Source organism: Nematostella vectensis, chromosome 14, assembly GCF_932526225.1.
Source record: "Nematostella vectensis chromosome 14, jaNemVect1.1, whole genome shotgun sequence".
Taxonomy (NCBI): domain Eukaryota; kingdom Metazoa; phylum Cnidaria; class Anthozoa; order Actiniaria; family Edwardsiidae; genus Nematostella; species Nematostella vectensis.
In genome coordinates, this window is record NC_064047.1 from 6,573,283 (window position 1) to 6,592,655 (window position 19,373).

The 19,373-nt window shown below is 39.8% G+C and overlaps 4 protein-coding genes across 5 annotated transcripts in view; 3 read left to right on the top strand and 1 right to left on the bottom strand.

The window, feature by feature from the left end:
* LOC5505120 (ubiquitin carboxyl-terminal hydrolase 16) overlaps positions 1-19,373 on the bottom strand; it is a 32,169-nt gene that overhangs the window by 8,207 nt on the left and 4,589 nt on the right. The window contains exons 3-7 of one of the 2 annotated variants that reach the window (XM_032373505.2): positions 19,036-19,114; positions 18,399-18,491; positions 17,542-17,675; positions 15,753-15,840; positions 14,723-14,819 (exon numbers count right to left, since the gene is read on the bottom strand). In XM_032373505.2, coding sequence (XP_032229396.2) covers positions 14,723-14,819; positions 15,753-15,840; positions 17,542-17,675; positions 18,399-18,491; positions 19,036-19,077 — 454 coding nt within the window. In that variant the 5' untranslated portion in view covers positions 19,078-19,114. The remainder of the gene's footprint in view (positions 1-14,722; positions 14,820-15,752; positions 15,841-17,541; positions 17,676-18,398; positions 18,492-19,035; positions 19,115-19,373) is intronic. The other variant, XM_032373504.2, reaches the window with a different exon arrangement.
* LOC125556689 (pancreatic secretory granule membrane major glycoprotein GP2-like) lies at positions 931-4,691 on the top strand. Its single transcript, XM_048722034.1, has 3 exons — positions 931-1,085; positions 2,606-2,906; positions 3,334-4,691. The coding sequence occupies exons 1-3, from the start codon at positions 1,071-1,073 to the stop codon at positions 3,699-3,701; spliced, it is 684 nt and encodes a 227-aa protein (XP_048577991.1). The 5' UTR covers positions 931-1,070; the 3' UTR covers positions 3,702-4,691.
* LOC125556751 (pancreatic secretory granule membrane major glycoprotein GP2-like) lies at positions 5,445-9,204 on the top strand. The gene is made up of 3 exons (XM_048722033.1): positions 5,445-5,599; positions 7,120-7,420; positions 7,847-9,204. The coding sequence occupies exons 1-3, from the start codon at positions 5,585-5,587 to the stop codon at positions 8,212-8,214; spliced, it is 684 nt and encodes a 227-aa protein (XP_048577990.1). The 5' UTR covers positions 5,445-5,584; the 3' UTR covers positions 8,215-9,204.
* On the top strand, positions 9,958-13,756 carry LOC5505122 (pancreatic secretory granule membrane major glycoprotein GP2). The gene is made up of 3 exons (XM_032373508.2): positions 9,958-10,112; positions 11,633-11,933; positions 12,360-13,756. Exons 1-3 carry the CDS (start codon positions 10,098-10,100, stop codon positions 12,725-12,727), a joined length of 684 nt encoding a protein of 227 aa, XP_032229399.2. The 5' UTR covers positions 9,958-10,097; the 3' UTR covers positions 12,728-13,756.

Sequence of the window (19,373 nt, forward strand, 5' to 3'; positions counted from 1 at the left end):
TTGGATGACGGAAACGAGAAAGCGGTTTAGTATTATAAAAATTATTGACGAGAGTTCGCAAAACATTGAAAATCGCAGTCAAATAAGGAGAAAGAAGAAAAAGAACCCTTTCGTTCGCAATTTGTCTGCCTCTTCCTCACTTGAGCCCCTACACGATCATTTTCATACGCAAGTTATCACCATCAGCTCACGACCGTTCAGCTGTACCTCTATTGTTACTCTACTCAGGGCTTCTGTCAATAGCAGGGGCCAGGCCCGTACCCAGGGGGGAGGGGGGGGGGTTCAGGTAGCCCACAACGGCCGAAGATCCAATTTCGGTTCTCAATAGACGTGCTTTTTGTAGACAAAACTATAAAGCATAAGCTAGATCACTCTGGTATGTAGTCAAATCCGACAATAAGCGTCCCGTGGAGATACTGCAGAGGCATAAAGAAATCCTTTTTTGTTTTTTCGAGGGTGGTCAGATTTTTATCAGAAAATTAGGTCCACTTTTTAGGATTTCGCACACCCCCCCCCCCCCCCCAAAAAAAAAAATCCTGGGTACGGGCATGGGGGCTTTGAGTTTTTGATAGGTCAACCTTGAGTAACCACGTTTTCTTAGTACCAAAAGTCCTATCCACTGCTACTTTTGTCTTTTAAGCGGTCAAACGAAATTCTTCATTCGATCTAGGAACCCTCTTTTTGAGGCTAAGGAAAGCATTTACAAGATCTGATAATTCTCCACCTGTTTCAGTGTCTATAAAAGTGAAATATAGGCCAGCTTTCCAAATAAGATAATTACGAATTTAAATAGGTTTCAAAAGTTTTAAAATATTTACAATCTAACTTTGTATAGCGTCAAGACTACAATTGTTTCTCCCAATTTATTCATCCACCTCTGTTTTCACAGATTTTAATTAAAAGCTAAATTGTTGTTGGTGCATTGGAATAGTTAACATGGTAACGACAGTGATGAGTATGTTCCGATAGTTAACTATTCAGAGATTCGAAATGTAATCATGAGTGAAGTAGTTAATTATCGCCAAGAAAACTAAAACGCCTAGTTAGTTTTAGTTGAACATCAAACAAGCATGTTTGGACAATTGGTAAGTTATTTAACTAGTCCATATATTGGTATTTTTTATATTAGAATGATGAATGGTTTTGCCTCTGCTTTTTGTATCTAATGATGAAGGTTATGAAGTTTGCTTTGGGTGAAAGATAGGCATAATTAGCCTTTTTACCGCTAGCGATGCATTGATTTGTTGCAGAAAATCAAATAAAACAGTTCTTGAGATCAGTGATCAATGTTGATATAGTGATATATTCGGCAACAATTTGCAAACTGATTTTCAGCTGCGGCCATTTAAGTGGAGAAATTCACGTTTTACCTCTTATCAGAGAGATAACAAAGTATTCAAAGAATCCAATATCCTTTCCAAGAAGTAAAAAAAAAATTCAAAGGAACACGATAAGACCTTTCAAAGGCAAAATTCAGAGAAAATATTCGATTTGGCTAAAAAAATAGGAATATGTTTTTAAGCTTTGGTAGTAGTTTTTAAAATAAAGAAACGATGAAATCAAAGTGAAATGTATACGCATAATAAGAATATTGAATTACCATGGCTGTTGTTATTAGTTGTGATTTCATGTTTACAGATTAATGCTTTAATTTTGTATCTTTGATAAAGACTCAGATTTGGAAATATTCATATATTTTTGATTCCGCGCTTAATTTAATGAATCCCACCGAGAATAGCTTATGCTATATGAGCGTTTTGGGAACCATGTAGGGTACTTTCGAATCCGTTGTATCGCGACGCCGCATTTTCAAAACATCGATTTGTTTTTGACTTTTGGGATTTTCTGTTCCGTCAAATTATTCTAAGCCAATAAAATTAGTGCCATCTCTCGCCTAGTGCAGTTGCCTGGCTTTCTGTCGCGACACTGTCTGGTTTTCTTCCAGAGGATAGCCTGGGAAGTGCACAAAGCGAGACTCTGATTGGCTCAGAATGGTTTTACTGAGGGAACAGAAAACCAAAACAAATCGTGTTTTGAAAACGCTGGTCGCGATTCGACAGTAATGTTTGGCGACTGGTTTGGTACCTCGCCATTAGTTTTTTGTTATTTTATTCGCTGTGTCTACTTGCACGGCTTCCGGTAAAGGAGGAAAAAAAAAACTAGCTACACGGCTGTCTCAAGTTTTCTCGATTTTTAGCCTAAATAACAAGTTTCTGGCTTTAAAACACTTCCACGATTATTTAGAACAACCAAGCGACGATTTTAAGCCTGAAAAGCTATGCAACAAGCGGCCCGGAAATGCTCGGCAAAGTATGAACGAAGTGTGGAGTTCGACACCGTTTTTTCGCCATAACAGCTGTGCAAGGAGAAAAAAAGTAGATGCACTTCCCTTTTTTCTTTTTGCCATTAAGCCAAAATGAAAAGTTTTGACTTTAAAAACCTCCCACCTGGCTTTCTTCAGGTTGCCTAGCCCATTTTCGGTCATCGGATTCTAATGCGAACAAGGTTTCTTGAGGATTTTCGAGGTGCCCGGATACTTTTTGTAAGCTTTTTGCCGCAGGAAAATGGGACTTTGCATAGTTCTTACACTTTTTTTTTTCGCTAGCTCATCACATGCATACGAGGCCTTGTTGCTCTACTGAGTATACAATATCACATGGCCAGCGGTTGCACAAACTGTATGACGTCAATACCACGGACGTCTCTGATTGGTCACGAATTCATGACGTTGCCCAATACGGATATTCATCAGTGTTACCAGCGCTGCAAGAGAGAGATTCTGTGCCAGAGCCTGAACTACCTTCTGAGTAGCAACACATGCTACTTGAATACAAAGATTATCGGCGAGAAACCGGAAGATGAAGTAAAGAACATGGATGCCACTTATTTTGAGAACCCTAAAAGAGGTAAATGGAAACAAAATAGAAATAAAAAATACAAATACAAACTTCCTGAACAAAATACTACATAATAAAATAGATCCCTAACGCTAAAATAACGCCACCGCTATTCGAGGATGGTATCTTCCCGAGGACAAAACAACAAGCTGAGATACGTAATTGCGCTCGCGAAAGTAAACTATTTTCTGCATTACGTTTCAATGGATACCCTCGACCCACTTCATCGCAGTGTACCCAAAACGGTACTCAACTAAGTGTATGAGATAGAAACCTCCGTTTTAAAAAAAAAATGGAGGTTAAACGACGTTTAGGCCAAAACATATTCAAAAGCCATCAGGTCAGTACGAACGGGGCCAGTTCACTTGCGAGACGCTCCCCTCCCTCCCTAAAAAGGCCTAGGTAATATAACTTTTACTATGATTATCTTTTTCAGCACCAGCACCATCTGAATGCATCGACTACACAGTTTTGTCGGAGCCCGATCGTAACATCAACTACGTCAACACGGACGACAAGTGTGACAATTCACTAGGAACGAAGTGGTATCGATTCACCGGCGACGGCGGTACGATGCTCCCTACCTACGAAGTGCCGAGGCTGCGTTGTAACTCGAGAGCTAGTGGCTACATGAATGGCACTCACCCCTCCCTAGAGGAAGGAATTGTGTCGCGCAAAGTTTGTTTTCGCGAGTTTAACGACCCATGTAGATCGATTAATATTCGAGTAAGGAATTGTGGACCGTTTTATGTTTATGAGCTCGTGAGCTCAGTAACCTGTTTTGCACGATATTGTACGGTCTGAAGCCCCGCAGCCACGTGTAGCCACTGACTCGCAAATGCAGAGGAATTAGTACGTATTGTGTACAAGAAAATCTAGTTCTTAAAGTTCGTTGCGAGCATCGGAAGCCGACGAACGCTTTTGATCTATACTTTCAATTCACGGGAAACCGATCCTTCATAACCCATAGACGAAGAATGGCTTTCAAAACGAAGACAAAGAATATCCACTTAGCAAAACAGCAACATTAGGAAGATGCTTGAATATTTTGATTTGAAGAGAGAGTCTTCAAAGTGATGGATGGATAGTGGAAACGTTAACACGATTGCAGACTCTGTCAAAATTAATGTATTCAAATTTATTAAAATGACGTCAGGGAACGCGATTATCGCCGGCGTTGCGTAGACGCTACGAGAGTATATTTTCGCGAGTCAGCGGCTGCACGTAGGCTAAACGATGAGAAAAACGGAACGACTTGGAAACGCTCTCCAGAGTGGAACAATTTGAAAACAATACCCTTTCGGTGCCGTGTGTACGCGCGAACTTTTCGAAATGGAAAACGTAATTCATGCAATGTAAACAAGCAAAATAGCGGGAAAACGCATGCGCTGTAGAGTTTTTTTTATGTTTTCGTATCGTTTCTATGATTTCGTGAAAAAAGCGACGTGTGTTCAAATGGGTGCGTTGTCAAACTAAAACGGATACAGGGGGACGGGGTCTCACATTGCTGGACCAAAAATGCTTGTGCTGCCTTTGAGAGAGTTGTGAGGCAGTTAATTAACATTTCTCCAGCTGTATAATAGTCAACCGTGCAACAAGGCGGTGCCAGAAATGGTGGCCGTGACTGGCGCTCGAAACACTAACAAATCACCCGAGATATTATAGGTCTGAGAAATGATGTGGATATTATAGGTCTGAGAAATGATGTTGATTAGACAGGGATTAATTATTGCAATGCATGACTTCTGTAAAACTTTAGTGTTGACTTTTAAATAAAGACAAAGGTTACAAGTCGCCGCTAGTTCACCCCACTATAAAATTTCCCCTTGAAGACTTCTTGGTAGTTATTTTAATCATTCCGCGTGTTTTTTTTTCTTTTTTTTTTTTTAGATTGCCAATAACACTAAACAACATGAATATATAAGCGCCTCCCCCCTCCCCCCAACTGAATCACATGTTTCAAAATATATAGCGGCAGCAGAGGGTGGTGTTCCTCCCAAGTGTGGAGTATTTTCAACCTTCCTGCCTCCACCACTTCCTCTCCCGTATCGTATATTTCCTTATATCGAGAACATACTAACATTCTTAATAGCGCATATAAAATACCTTAGTGTTAACCCTGTGTATAGGGGAGGCCAATACTGCCTAGCTAGCCACCTGAATGCTTGAAAGGGAGCAATGAGCCTCCAGAGGAGTAAAGCGCGGCAGGGGCCTCCCTAAGTCACCTAGTTGTTTATAAACAGGGCTTCGTGTGTTAAAACTTCCCATTTGTATCAAAGATGTTTTAATGAGTTTATGGATAGTTTCTCTGAAGCATTTACAAGATCTGATAATTCTCCACCTGTTTCAGTGTCTATAAAAGTGAAATATAGGCCAGCTTTCCAAATAAGATAATTACGAATTTAAATAGGTTTCAAAAGTTTTAAAATATTTACAATCTAACTTTGTATAGCGTCAAGACTACAATTGTTTCTCCCAATTTATTCATCCACCTCTGTTTTCACAGATTTTAATTAAAAGCTAAATTGTTGTTGGTGCATTGGAATAGTTAACATGGTAACGACAGTGATGAGTATGTTCCGATAGTTAACTATTCAGAGATTCGAAATGTAATCATGAGTGAAGTAGTTAATTATCGCCAAGAAAACTAAAACGCCTAGTTAGTTTTAGTTGAACATCAAACAAGCATGTTTGGACAATTGGTAAGTTATTTAACTAGTCCATATATTGGTATTTTTTATATTAGAATGATGAATGGTTTTGCCTCTGCTTTTTGTATCTAATGATGAAGGTTATGAAGTTTGCTTTGGGTGAAAGATAGGCATAATTAGCCTTTTTACCGCTAGCGATGCATTGATTTGTTGCAGAAAATCAAATAAAACAGTTCTTGAGATCAGTGATCAATGTTGATATAGTGATATATTCGGCAACAATTTGCAAACTGATTTTCAGCTGCGGCCATTTAAGTGGAGAAATTCACGTTTTACCTCTTATCAGAGAGATAACAAAGTATTCAAAGAATCCAATATCCTTTCCAAGAAGTAAAAAAAAAATTCAAAGGAACACGATAAGACCTTTCAAAGGCAAAATTCAGAGAAAATATTCGATTTGGCTAAAAAAATAGGAATATGTTTTTAAGCTTTGGTAGTAGTTTTTAAAATAAAGAAACGATGAAATCAAAGTGAAATGTATACGCATAATAAGAATATTGAATTACCATGGCTGTTGTTATTAGTTGTGATTTCATGTTTACAGATTAATGCTTTAATTTTGTATCTTTGATAAAGACTCAGATTTGGAAATATTCATATATTTTTGATTCCGCGCTTAATTTAATGAATCCCACCGAGAATAGCTTATGCTATATGAGCGTTTTGGGAACCATGTAGGGTACTTTCGAATCCGTTGTATCGCGACGCCGCATTTTCAAAACATCGATTTGTTTTTGACTTTTGGGATTTTCTGTTCCGTCAAATTATTCTAAGCCAATAAAATTAGTGCCATCTCTCGCCTAGTGCAGTTGCCTGGCTTTCTGTCGCGACACTGTCTGGTTTTCTTCCAGAGGATAGCCTGGGAAGTGCACAAAGCGAGACTCTGATTGGCTCAGAATGGTTTTACTGAGGGAACAGAAAACCAAAACAAATCGTGTTTTGAAAACGCTGGTCGCGATTCGACAGTAATGTTTGGCGACTGGTTTGGTACCTCGCCATTAGTTTTTTGTTATTTTATTCGCTGTGTCTACTTGCACGGCTTCCGGTAAAGGAGGAAAAAAAAAACTAGCTACACGGCTGTCTCAAGTTTTCTCGATTTTTAGCCTAAATAACAAGTTTCTGGCTTTAAAACACTTCCACGATTATTTAGAACAACCAAGCGACGATTTTAAGCCTGAAAAGCTATGCAACAAGCGGCCCGGAAATGCTCGGCAAAGTATGAACGAAGTGTGGAGTTCGACACCGTTTTTTCGCCATAACAGCTGTGCAAGGAGAAAAAAAGTAGATGCACTTCCCTTTTTTCTTTTTGCCATTAAGCCAAAATGAAAAGTTTTGACTTTAAAAACCTCCCACCTGGCTTTCTTCAGGTTGCCTAGCCCATTTTCGGTCATCGGATTCTAATGCGAACAAGGTTTCTTGAGGATTTTCGAGGTGCCCGGATACTTTTTGTAAGCTTTTTGCCGCAGGAAAATGGGACTTTGCATAGTTCTTACACTTTTTTTTTTCGCTAGCTCATCACATGCATACGAGGCCTTGTTGCTCTACTGAGTATACAATATCACATGGCCAGCGGTTGCACAAACTGTATGACGTCAATACCACGGACGTCTCTGATTGGTCACGAATTCATGACGTTGCCCAATACGGATATTCATCAGTGTTACCAGCGCTGCAAGAGAGAGATTCTGTGCCAGAGCCTGAACTACCTTCTGAGTAGCAACACATGCTACTTGAATACAAAGATTATCGGCGAGAAACCGGAAGATGAAGTAAAGAACATGGATGCCACTTATTTTGAGAACCCTAAAAGAGGTAAATGGAAACAAAATAGAAATAAAAAATACAAATACAAACTTCCTGAACAAAATACTACATAATAAAATAGATCCCTAACGCTAAAATAACGCCACCGCTATTCGAGGATGGTATCTTCCCGAGGACAAAACAACAAGCTGAGATACGTAATTGCGCTCGCGAAAGTAAACTATTTTCTGCATTACGTTTCAATGGATACCCTCGACCCACTTCATCGCAGTGTACCCAAAACGGTACTCAACTAAGTGTATGAGATAGAAACCTCCGTTTTAAAAAAAAATGGAGGTTAAACGACGTTTAGGCCAAAACATATTCAAAAGCCATCAGGTCAGTACGAACGGGGCCAGTTCACTTGCGAGACGCTCCCCTCCCTCCCTAAAAAGGCCTAGGTAATATAACTTTTACTATGATTATCTTTTTCAGCACCAGCACCATCTGAATGCATCGACTACACAGTTTTATCGGAGCCCGATCGTAACATCAACTACGTCAACACGGACGACAAGTGTGACAATTCACTAGGAACGAAGTGGTATCGATTCACCGGCGACGGCGGTACGATGCTCCCTACCTACGAAGTGCCGAGGCTGCGTTGTAACTCGAGAGCTAGTGGCTACATGAATGGCACTCACCCCTCCCTAGAGGAAGGAATTGTGTCGCGCAAAGTTTGTTTTCGCGAGTTTAACGACCCATGTAGATCGATTAATATTCGAGTAAGGAATTGTGGACCGTTTTATGTTTATGAGCTCGTGAGCTCAGTAACCTGTTTTGCACGATATTGTACGGTCTGAAGCCCCGCAGCCACGTGTAGCCACTGACTCGCAAATGCAGAGGAATTAGTACGTATTGTGTACAAGAAAATCTAGTTCTTAAAGTTCGTTGCGAGCATCGGAAGCCGACGAACGCTTTTGATCTATACTTTCAATTCACGGGAAACCGATCCTTCATAACCCATAGACGAAGAATGGCTTTCAAAACGAAGACAAAGAATATCCACTTAGCAAAACAGCAACATTAGGAAGATGCTTGAATATTTTGATTTGAAGAGAGAGTCTTCAAAGTGATGGATGGATAGTGGAAACGTTAACACGATTGCAGACTCTGTCAAAATTAATGTATTCAAATTTATTAAAATGACGTCAGGGAACGCGATTATCGCCGGCGTTGCGTAGACGCTACGAGAGTATATTTTCGCGAGTCAGCGGCTGCACGTAGGCTAAACGATGAGAAAAACGGAACGACTTGGAAACGCTCTCCAGAGTGGAACAATTTGAAAACAATACCCTTTCGGTGCCGTGTGTACGCGCGAACTTTTCGAAATGGAAAACGTAATTCATGCAATGTAAACAAGCAAAATAGCGGGAAAACGCATGCGCTGTAGAGTTTTTTTTATGTTTTCGTATCGTTTCTATGATTTCGTGAAAAAAGCGACGTGTGTTCAAATGGGTGCGTTGTCAAACTAAAACGGATACAGGGGGACGGGGTCTCACATTGCTGGACCAAAAATGCTTGTGCTGCCTTTGAGAGAGTTGTGAGGCAGTTAATTAACATTTCTCCAGCTGTATAATAGTCAACCGTGCAACAAGGCGGTGCCAGAAATGGTGGCCGTGACTGGCGCTCGAAACACTAACAAATCACCCGAGATATTATAGGTCTGAGAAATGATGTGGATATTATAGGTCTGAGAAATGATGTTGATTAGACAGGGATTAATTATTGCAATGCATGACTTCTGTAAAACTTTAGTGTTGACTTTTAAATAAAGACAAAGGTTACAAGTCGCCGCTAGTTCACCCCACTATAAAATTTCCCCTTGAAGACTTCTTGGTAGTTATTTTAATCATTCCGCGTGTTTTTTTTTCTTTTTTTTTTTTTAGATTGCCAATAACACTAAACAACATGAATATATAAGCGCCTCCCCCCTCCCCCCAACTGAATCACATGTTTCAAAATATATAGCGGCAGCAGAGGGTGGTGTTCCTCCCAAGTGTGGAGTATTTTCAACCTTCCTGCCTCCACCACTTCCTCTCCCGTATCGTATATTTCCTTATATCGAGAACATACTAACATTCTTAATAGCGCATATAAAATACCTTAGTGTTAACCCTGTGTATAGGGGAGGCCAATACTGCCTAGCTAGCCACCTGAATGCTTGAAAGGGAGCAATGAGCCTCCAGAGGAGTAAAGCGCGGCAGGGGCCTCCCTAAGTCACCTAGTTGTTTATAAACAGGGCTTCGTGTGTTAAAACTTCCCATTTGTATCAAAGATGTTTTAATGAGTTTATGGATAGTTTCTCTGAAGCATTTACAAGATCTGATAATTCTCCACCTGTTTCAGTGTCTATAAAAGTGAAATATAGGCCAGCTTTCCAAATAAGATAATTACGAATTTAAATAGGTTTCAAAAGTTTTAAAATATTTACAATCTAACTTTGTATAGCGTCAAGACTACAATTGTTTCTCCCAATTTATTCATCCACCTCTGTTTTCACAGATTTTAATTAAAAGCTAAATTGTTGTTGGTGCATTGGAATAGTTAACATGGTAACGACAGTGATGAGTATGTTCCGATAGTTAACTATTCAGAGATTCGAAATGTAATCATGAGTGAAGTAGTTAATTATCGCCAAGAAAACTAAAACGCCTAGTTAGTTTTAGTTGAACATCAAACAAGCATGTTTGGACAATTGGTAAGTTATTTAACTAGTCCATATATTGGTATTTTTTATATTAGAATGATGAATGGTTTTGCCTCTGCTTTTTGTATCTAATGATGAAGGTTATGAAGTTTGCTTTGGGTGAAAGATAGGCATAATTAGCCTTTTTACCGCTAGCGATGCATTGATTTGTTGCAGAAAATCAAATAAAACAGTTCTTGAGATCAGTGATCAATGTTGATATAGTGATATATTCGGCAACAATTTGCAAACTGATTTTCAGCTGCGGCCATTTAAGTGGAGAAATTCACGTTTTACCTCTTATCAGAGAGATAACAAAGTATTCAAAGAATCCAATATCCTTTCCAAGAAGTAAAAAAAAATTTCAAAGGAACACGATAAGACCTTTCAAAGGCAAAATTCAGAGAAAATATTCGATTTGGCTAAAAAAATAGGAATATGTTTTTAAGCTTTGGTAGTAGTTTTTAAAATAAAGAAACGATGAAATCAAAGTGAAATGTATACGCATAATAAGAATCTTGAATTACCATGGCTGTTGTTATTAGTTGTGATTTCATGTTTACAGATTAATGCTTTAATTTTGTATCTTTGATAAAGACTCAGATTTGGAAATATTCATATATTTTTGATTCCGCGCTTAATTTAATGAATCCCACCGAGAATAGCTTATGCTATATGAGCGTTTTGGGAACCATGTAGGGTACTTTCGAATCCGTTGTATCGCGACGCCGCATTTTCAAAACATCGATTTGTTTTTGACTTTTGGGATTTTCTGTTCCGTCAAATTATTCTAAGCCAATAAAATTAGTGCCATCTCTCGCCTAGTGCAGTTGCCTGGCTTTCTGTCGCGACACTGTCTGGTTTTCTTCCAGAGGATAGCCTGGGAAGTGCACAAAGCGAGACTCTGATTGGCTCAGAATGGTTTTACTGAGGGAACAGAAAACCAAAACAAATCGTGTTTTGAAAACGCTGGTCGCGATTCGACAGTAATGTTTGGCGACTGGTTTGGTACCTCGCCATTAGTTTTTTGTTATTTTATTCGCTGTGTCTACTTGCACGGCTTCCGGTAAAGGAGGAAAAAAAAAACTAGCTACACGGCTGTCTCAAGTTTTCTCGATTTTTAGCCTAAATAACAAGTTTCTGGCTTTAAAACACTTCCACGATTATTTAGAACAACCAAGCGACGATTTTAAGCCTGAAAAGCTATGCAACAAGCGGCCCGGAAATGCTCGGCAAAGTATGAACGAAGTGTGGAGTTCGACACCGTTTTTTCGCCATAACAGCTGTGCAAGGAGAAAAAAAGTAGATGCACTTCCCTTTTTTCTTTTTGCCATTAAGCCAAAATGAAAAGTTTTGACTTTAAAAACCTCCCACCTGGCTTTCTTCAGGTTGCCTAGCCCATTTTCGGTCATCGGATTCTAATGCGAACAAGGTTTCTTGAGGATTTTCGAGGTGCCCGGATACTTTTTGTAAGCTTTTTGCCGCAGGAAAATGGGACTTTGCATAGTTCTTACACTTTTTTTTTTCGCTAGCTCATCACATGCATACGAGGCCTTGTTGCTCTACTGAGTATACAATATCACATGGCCAGCGGTTGCACAAACTGTATGACGTCAATACCACGGACGTCTCTGATTGGTCACGAATTCATGACGTTGCCCAATACGGATATTCATCAGTGTTACCAGCGCTGCAAGAGAGAGATTCTGTGCCAGAGCCTGAACTACCTTCTGAGTAGCAACACATGCTACTTGAATACAAAGATTATCGGCGAGAAACCGGAAGATGAAGTAAAGAACATGGATGCCACTTATTTTGAGAACCCTAAAAGAGGTAAATGGAAACAAAATAGAAATAAAAAATACAAATACAAACTTCCTGAACAAAATACTACATAATAAAATAGATCCCTAACGCTAAAATAACGCCACCGCTATTCGAGGATGGTATCTTCCCGAGGACAAAACAACAAGCTGAGATACGTAATTGCGCTCGCGAAAGTAAACTATTTTCTGCATTACGTTTCAATGGATACCCTCGACCCACTTCATCGCAGTGTACCCAAAACGGTACTCAACTAAGTGTATGAGATAGAAACCTCCGTTTTAAAAAAAAATGGAGGTTAAACGACGTTTAGGCCAAAACATATTCAAAAGCCATCAGGTCAGTACGAACGGGGCCAGTTCACTTGCGAGACGCTCCCCTCCCTCCCTAAAAAGGCCTAGGTAATATAACTTTTACTATGATTATCTTTTTCAGCACCAGCACCATCTGAATGCATCGACTACACAGTTTTGTCGGAGCCCGATCGTAACATCAACTACGTCAACACGGACGACAAGTGTGACAATTCACTAGGAACGAAGTGGTATCGATTCACCGGCGACGGCGGTACGATGCTCCCTACCTACGAAGTGCCGAGGCTGCGTTGTAACTCGAGAGCTAGTGGCTACATGAATGGCACTCACCCCTCCCTAGAGGAAGGAATTGTGTCGCGCAAAGTTTGTTTTCGCGAGTTTATCGACCCATGCAGATCGATTAATATTCGAGTAAGGAATTGTGGACCGTATTATGTTTATGAGCTCGTGAGCTCAGTAACCTGTTTTGCACGATATTGTACGGTCTGAAGCCCCGCAGCCACGTGTAGCCACTGACTCGCAAATTCAGATGAATTAGTACGTATTGTGTACAAGAAAATCTAGTTCTTAAAGTTCGTTGCGAGCATCGAAAGCCGACGAAAGCTTTTGATCTATACTTTCAATTTACGGGAAACCGATCCTTCATAACCCATAGACGAAGAATGGCTTTCAAAACGAAGACAAAGAATATCCACTTAGCAAAACAGCAACATTAGGAAGATGCTTGAATATTTTGATTTGAAGAGAGAACCTTCAAAGTGATGGATGGATAGTGGAAACGTTAGCGCGATTGCAGACTCTGTCAAAATTAATGTATTCAAATTTATTGAAATGACGTCACGGAACGCGATTATTGCCGGCGTTGCGTAGACGCTACGAGAGTATATTTTCGCGAGTCAGCGGCTGCACGTAGGCTAGAGGCCGCGAGGTAACAGCGCTCGTCTTTCACGCGAAAACGATGAGAAAAACGGAACGACTTGGAAACGCTCTCCAGAGTGGAACCATTTGAAAACAATTCCCTTTCGGTGCCGTGTGTACGCGCGAACTTTTCGAAATGGAAAACGTCATTGATGCAATGTAAACAAGCAAAATAGCGGGAAAGCGCATGCGCTGTAGAGTTTTTTTTTTATGTTTTCGTATCGTTTCTATGATTTCGTGAAAAAAGCGACGTGTGTTCAAATGGGTGCGTTGTCAAACTAAAACGGATACAGGGGGACGGGGTCTCACATTGCTGGACCAAAAATGCTTGTGCTGCCTTTGAGAGAGTTGTGAGGCAGTTAATTAACATTTCTCGAGCTGTATAATAGTCAACCGTGCAACAAGGCGGTGCCAGAAATGGTGGCCGTGGCTGGCGCTCGAAACACTAACAAATCACCCGAGATGTTATAGGTTTGAGAAATGATGTGGATATTATAGGTCTGAGAAATGATGTGGATTAATCAGGGATTATTTATTGCAATGCATGACTTCTGTAAAACTTTAGTGTTGACTTTTAAATAAAGACAAAGGTTATAAGTCGCCGCTAGTTCACCCCGCTATAAAATTTCCCCTTGAAGACTTCTTGGTAATTATTTTAATCATTTTTTTTTCTCTTTTTTTTTTTTTTTAGATTGCCAATAACACTAAACTCACTCTTTAACCGTATGCAAGTGCCTCATTTTTGCCAAGGCGAGGCATAGGAAGTCTGCAACTCACGCATACTAGCTTCATATTGATGAACAGTTACTGGGTGAAACATATATGGATGTGTGGGGGGAGGGGGAGGCGGGATTGTTAACGGAAAACGCGAAAAATATTTCAAAACTGTTGAAAGTTTGTTTGACGATGTGACTGTTAATTTAGACCTCGGATTCTAAAATATTATTCTGTCTCTTGTCGGTGGAGGTTTCTTTCGAGTTGCCGCCTTAAAAAACGCATTTGATTTGACCAAATAAGACTGCTGCCAGTTGACTATGGCATGATTAGCGCAAACGTAATAAAAAAAGACACGACAGTTAGAAGAGATCCCAAAGTTCTCAACACTGAGACCCTGTCCCCAGGTATCCGTTTTCGTTTGAAAACGCAACCTTTTTTACGATACCCATATCCGTAAAAAAAGGTTGCGTTTTCAAACGAAAACGGATACGTGGCGACAGGGTCTGAGCTTGCTAGAGGAAATTGCATTTACTGAGCCAGACAGAAAGTTACAGTGAAATGAATCTGTCTCGCAAGGGTCACGCACGAGACAAGAATTCCCGCCAAAACATCGGCTCCACCAATCAGAGGCCATAAAGACAACAGCAAACATATTATTCCAAGAGCAATTCAGGTCGCTACCAAAAATCCCTGCCTTAGAGGGCTGGGCCCGGTTCCTGAAAGGCAGAATAGCGCTATCCCAGGTATAACTTGGCTATTCTAGTCATTGGATAACATTTATCCATGATATTTTTCGTGGCTGCAAGAAAAACCACTGCATGACTTTTCGCATGACTTTTTGCTGTTTACCTCTGACTATGTCTTTCTTCTCCTCAGACAGTTGTTTCAAGGTACCACCTTCCTCGGCGTTCACACCGAAGGCGTTCAAGACACCAATCTTGAGGCGCTAAGAAAAAAAAACACAACCAAATATCAGAGTCGAAATTGATTAAATTATATAACAAAGAGAAACAGAAAAATTGTATAAAGCGTCCCGAAGTCATTACATTTTAAGTTACTTTTAAAAAAGTATTATTTTAATGTACTTTTAAAAAAAGTATCATTACATTTTTATGTGCCACTATAGTTTTATTAAAGTCCCTCCCCCTTTTCTGTACATATGTCGGCGGGCGCGGGATTCTGAGAGAGCGACTTGAAGCAAGTCTAGTATAATAACAGTAAGGAATTATTGACAGGCTTCATACCTTTGCGACCATGAACTAAATTTCGCAATTACTCCGGCTACCCACATGTAAGGTTCGATACGATGCCACGAACAATCACGAATGTTTTTTTTTTATTGACAAAACGTTATCGTCAACCGGCTCCGCGACTACGCGACAAGCCCGCATGTAAGCATGGGTAAAAACCACCGAAACGCCTACCTGCATACTGTATATTAGCTAGTGATGGCTAATATATGCAGCTAGGCGCTTCAGTGGTTTTTACCCATGCTTACATGCGGGATTGACAATGTTTTGTCAATCGACTGTAAACCATTCAATCTGTATACACCTATTTCAATAAATGTTGACTATAAGAAATTGGAAAATGAAAAATGCCTTACATTACTGGATAGGTTGCAAATCCTGTATCTGTTTATGACATTCAGTGAGGCTATCTAGGCTTCCGGTGAGGCCCATGTAGTAATGAAGCATTTTTAACACAAGAAAACAACATTGTTAGCCAAACTTTGTTCCATTTTCCATTTTCTTATGATCAACCTTAATTGAAATAAGTGTATAACTCGACGTAGTTACGCGGCAAGCCTACTAGCGGATAACAGGAACCATCTTTTAATTAAAAATGCCCTACTGGTTCTGGTAAAGATTTGTCGTACCCGTAGTTGTTCCGTCTTAATCGAGTCCAGTAAGCACCGAAGTAATTCCTGGCTGTCCTGCTGCTGGTAACCACGGAAACGAGGCGATCTGGTAATGGTACATGGTTAAAATATTGAAACATCATATATGGCGCAATAATGGTTTTCACTTTAGATCTACGGCTTCTTCAGTAAACACTAAAACAATAAAAAAATATTTATTCAATAATGTCCATCATTAGAGACTCGCTAACTTGAATATTAAAGAGCCCTGCTCACCACACTATTGTTATTGTTTACATTCAACATTGGAAGACGAATCATGTAATGAACTCTCGAAAAAAGCAAATAAAAATAACGTTCTATACTTCATTTACCAAATCGAATTAAAATATAACAAAGAGTTCCCCAAAAGCATCTAATGAAAGTATACGCCTTCATGTAATTAGTAGGGTGACGAACTGGAGACAGACACTCTTTTGAGGGAAGTGAATATCCAAGCAAGGTTTCTAACTAGGTTGAAGTCCAGCTTGTAGATTGATGCAAATTTATGAACAAGAAGAATAATTATCCATACGAGGGGAGAATCTTGGCCCGACCACGGGTAAACCAGACGAAATGTTCGTGTATCGAGTTTTATCTTTAATTTGTCACCGATTATATCTGTAATAAAGCCCATTTCTTGAAGCTGTTGTTATAGATTGATGTGGTTAAGTTTTATCCGTGATTCATAACAGTTTATTTTAGAGTGGGGAGGAGGTGAACCGAGATGAGGGAGGAAAATCGCCTCAACTGAAGAAATTGGCTTTATTACAGATATATTCGGTGGACAAATTAATATTCCATACACGAACATTTCGTCTGGTTTGCCCGTGGCCCGACTGAGCATTTACTAAGTTTTTATGGATAAATCAGGCTAAAGAAGAAAGATGAAACTCATAAAAAATATTATTTCTTAGTAGTGCTGAGAAGATGGTTGAATTTACAGTAACAGGTGAAGTATTTGGCCAAGGTAAAAATAGTTCAAACAAAGCAGGGCTTAAAATTTATCAAGCGTTTGAGAAGAAGAAAGCCAAAGAAAACCAGTACCGTAACAAAGGTCTGTGTCACACAATACCGACCACAATACGCCCCCCCCCCCCCTTCCTCCCCCAAGCAGCCTTACGTTGGTGTGTAGGGGTAAGGTAAATTGGCTAGCCACTCATTCACTTTGAAACACGTCTCAAATGCGAACCCTCTTCGTACTAGGCTTCTCCATCTTTCCACCTACCCCCTAGCATCCCTAGGCTCCCAGTTTTAATTCTCCCTTTTGCATTTGACTAGTACCTGGTCTTGCCTCCTGATGATAAACCTTGTACTAGAACATATGTAAAGTCGCTTTATTATTCAAAGAGATCTACAAAATATTCCACCCACCCGCCCTTTTGTTGTTTTGTCTTATTGTTTTTGTTATACTTATTCTTTCCATTCTATACCATTATGTAATGTTTTTCCCCTTTAGATCGTCTCTCTACTACCACCCCTCCCCCTCCTCACACACATTTTTCACCCTCCCCCCCCAGGTGTCATGGTATGAATACCCGCTTTAAAAAAAAATCAAATAAAAATTAAGCTCAATCAGAATTTAGGGGAAATTTGAGTCGTTCAAGGGGTTCTGTACTAACGTCGCACCCTGTATTCCTGAAGTAAATATAATGTATTTAACTATCTGTTTGTTTGTCGGGAGATTGGAGCACTTCCATCACTGACAAACGAGGGCGGCTGAAAAGGTGACTAAAATGTATGTATGTTTCCAAAAAGGCTTGCTTACTTCTTGCAGATCTCTGAGAATAAGTGCTTAGGGTTGAGAGGTCCTGGGTCAGAGTTCTTCATCTGAATGAGTAGTTTCTTTAGTGCCATCGTCAATGAACCTGGAGGTGTGGCCACTTTGACTGAAAGCTCAGACTAGAAATAAACGAAAAATTATAATAATCACGTTTAGAAGTGACAAACAAGTAATGTACTGTTAGTTGATGTAGTCTCAACAAGGCTGGTTAATTCAACACAAAACAATAGACCATCTTATAGCATATGAGTGATGCCAATAGAACAATGTTTTTTTATATTTTCATCAGCTTAACTTGAATTACCTTTGTCAGTCAACATTTTGTCATTGTATCAAAGTACCAAGTGCGAGACAACATCCATTGATGTAAATTTAATTTATACACTATGTAAATTTTCTGAGACACGTTTTTTCCAGCAAATCTCAGTTCTCCAATAATGAATCCTCTATATAACGTGTCTAGTAAGCAATTATTAGGGAATAAACTATTAGAAGGAGAGAGGAATCCAGAACTTCAAAAGTCACCCCTCACTTCTACGATGTGTCACATCGTTATTATAAACAAAAACTACAGTATAATCCTGGACAAACTTGTAATAACAAAGAAATAACTGAAAAAGCCCCAAACAAACTGTCGCTATTAGTTGACTATATTAAAAACACTAGACTAAGGTCCCAAGCGTGTCCGAAATACCAAGAATTGATAGTATTACAAAAAATGGACTAAGGTCTTGACGGTGTCTGTAATAGCAAGTAGATTGTATTATGGACACTAAACCTAGGTCCTGAGGAATCCGTTATACAGTGACAAGAATGGGTGTTAGGAATCTGCATCAGCTCACCAGTTGCTTGTTTGGAGCTGTGAAGGTGTGCATATAATCGTCCTGACTGGCAAACTTCATGACAAGGTACAGCAGCTCAGTCTGACAGAGATTCTATGAGGAATTGAACAGTATGTCAATGGCTACTGTTGTAAGTGCTAGTCTTGGCATGATTTTGGCGTGTTTTTATGGCGTTTTACGGCTCAGATACTCACTGCCACCATGGTGTGAGTGCGAGTCTTCTTTATTCCTTAAACTCAAGCCCATAATGTCACAGGACGTCTTACAAATATGTATGGGCAATTATACAACAGCTATGTACAAGCCTAGATTCAAGCAAACAGTGCTAGCATCCCCCGTATGGAAGCACGGGTGGCCTAGTGTGTTAGCGCGTCGGCCTCTCACCGCTGTGGCCCAGGTTCGAATCCTGGCTCAAACTGGGGATTTTTCCGGGTTCCTGCCTTGAATCGAATTTGTCACAAGTGAGTTGAAGTTATTCTCCCGTGTTTCCAGTCTTCTCGGATAAGGACACTAAACCGGAGGTCCCGTCTCTTCAAGCTGTACTACACTAAACCTGAACCGAAGGGACGTAAAAGAACCACTGGGGACGCAATAAACCCTCTGGCAGTGACCACCCCCGGGGACAGTGCTTACTAACCGAGGTTACACTTGAGTTGGAGCCGTGCTCTGTTGTGTCCATCTTACCGATTTTTCATATGTGTAATAGTGGTAGAAGCCTTATAAATCATAAATCATAAATAAAAAAGAAATCAACAGTGGGTCTACTGTAGAATGCTTGGTTCAATTTATGAAAGCCATTCCAAAGTTAGCAAGCCATACCAAAGTTAGCAAGTTAGATTGCCTGATAAGCTAATCACCATGGAATTTTAGCCCCCCTTAAGTTACAATGAGTTCCAATGTATAACATTTTTAACAGTGGGTTATACCTACATACATAGTATGGATGAGAAATGTAAAAGAGAAGGATATAAACCA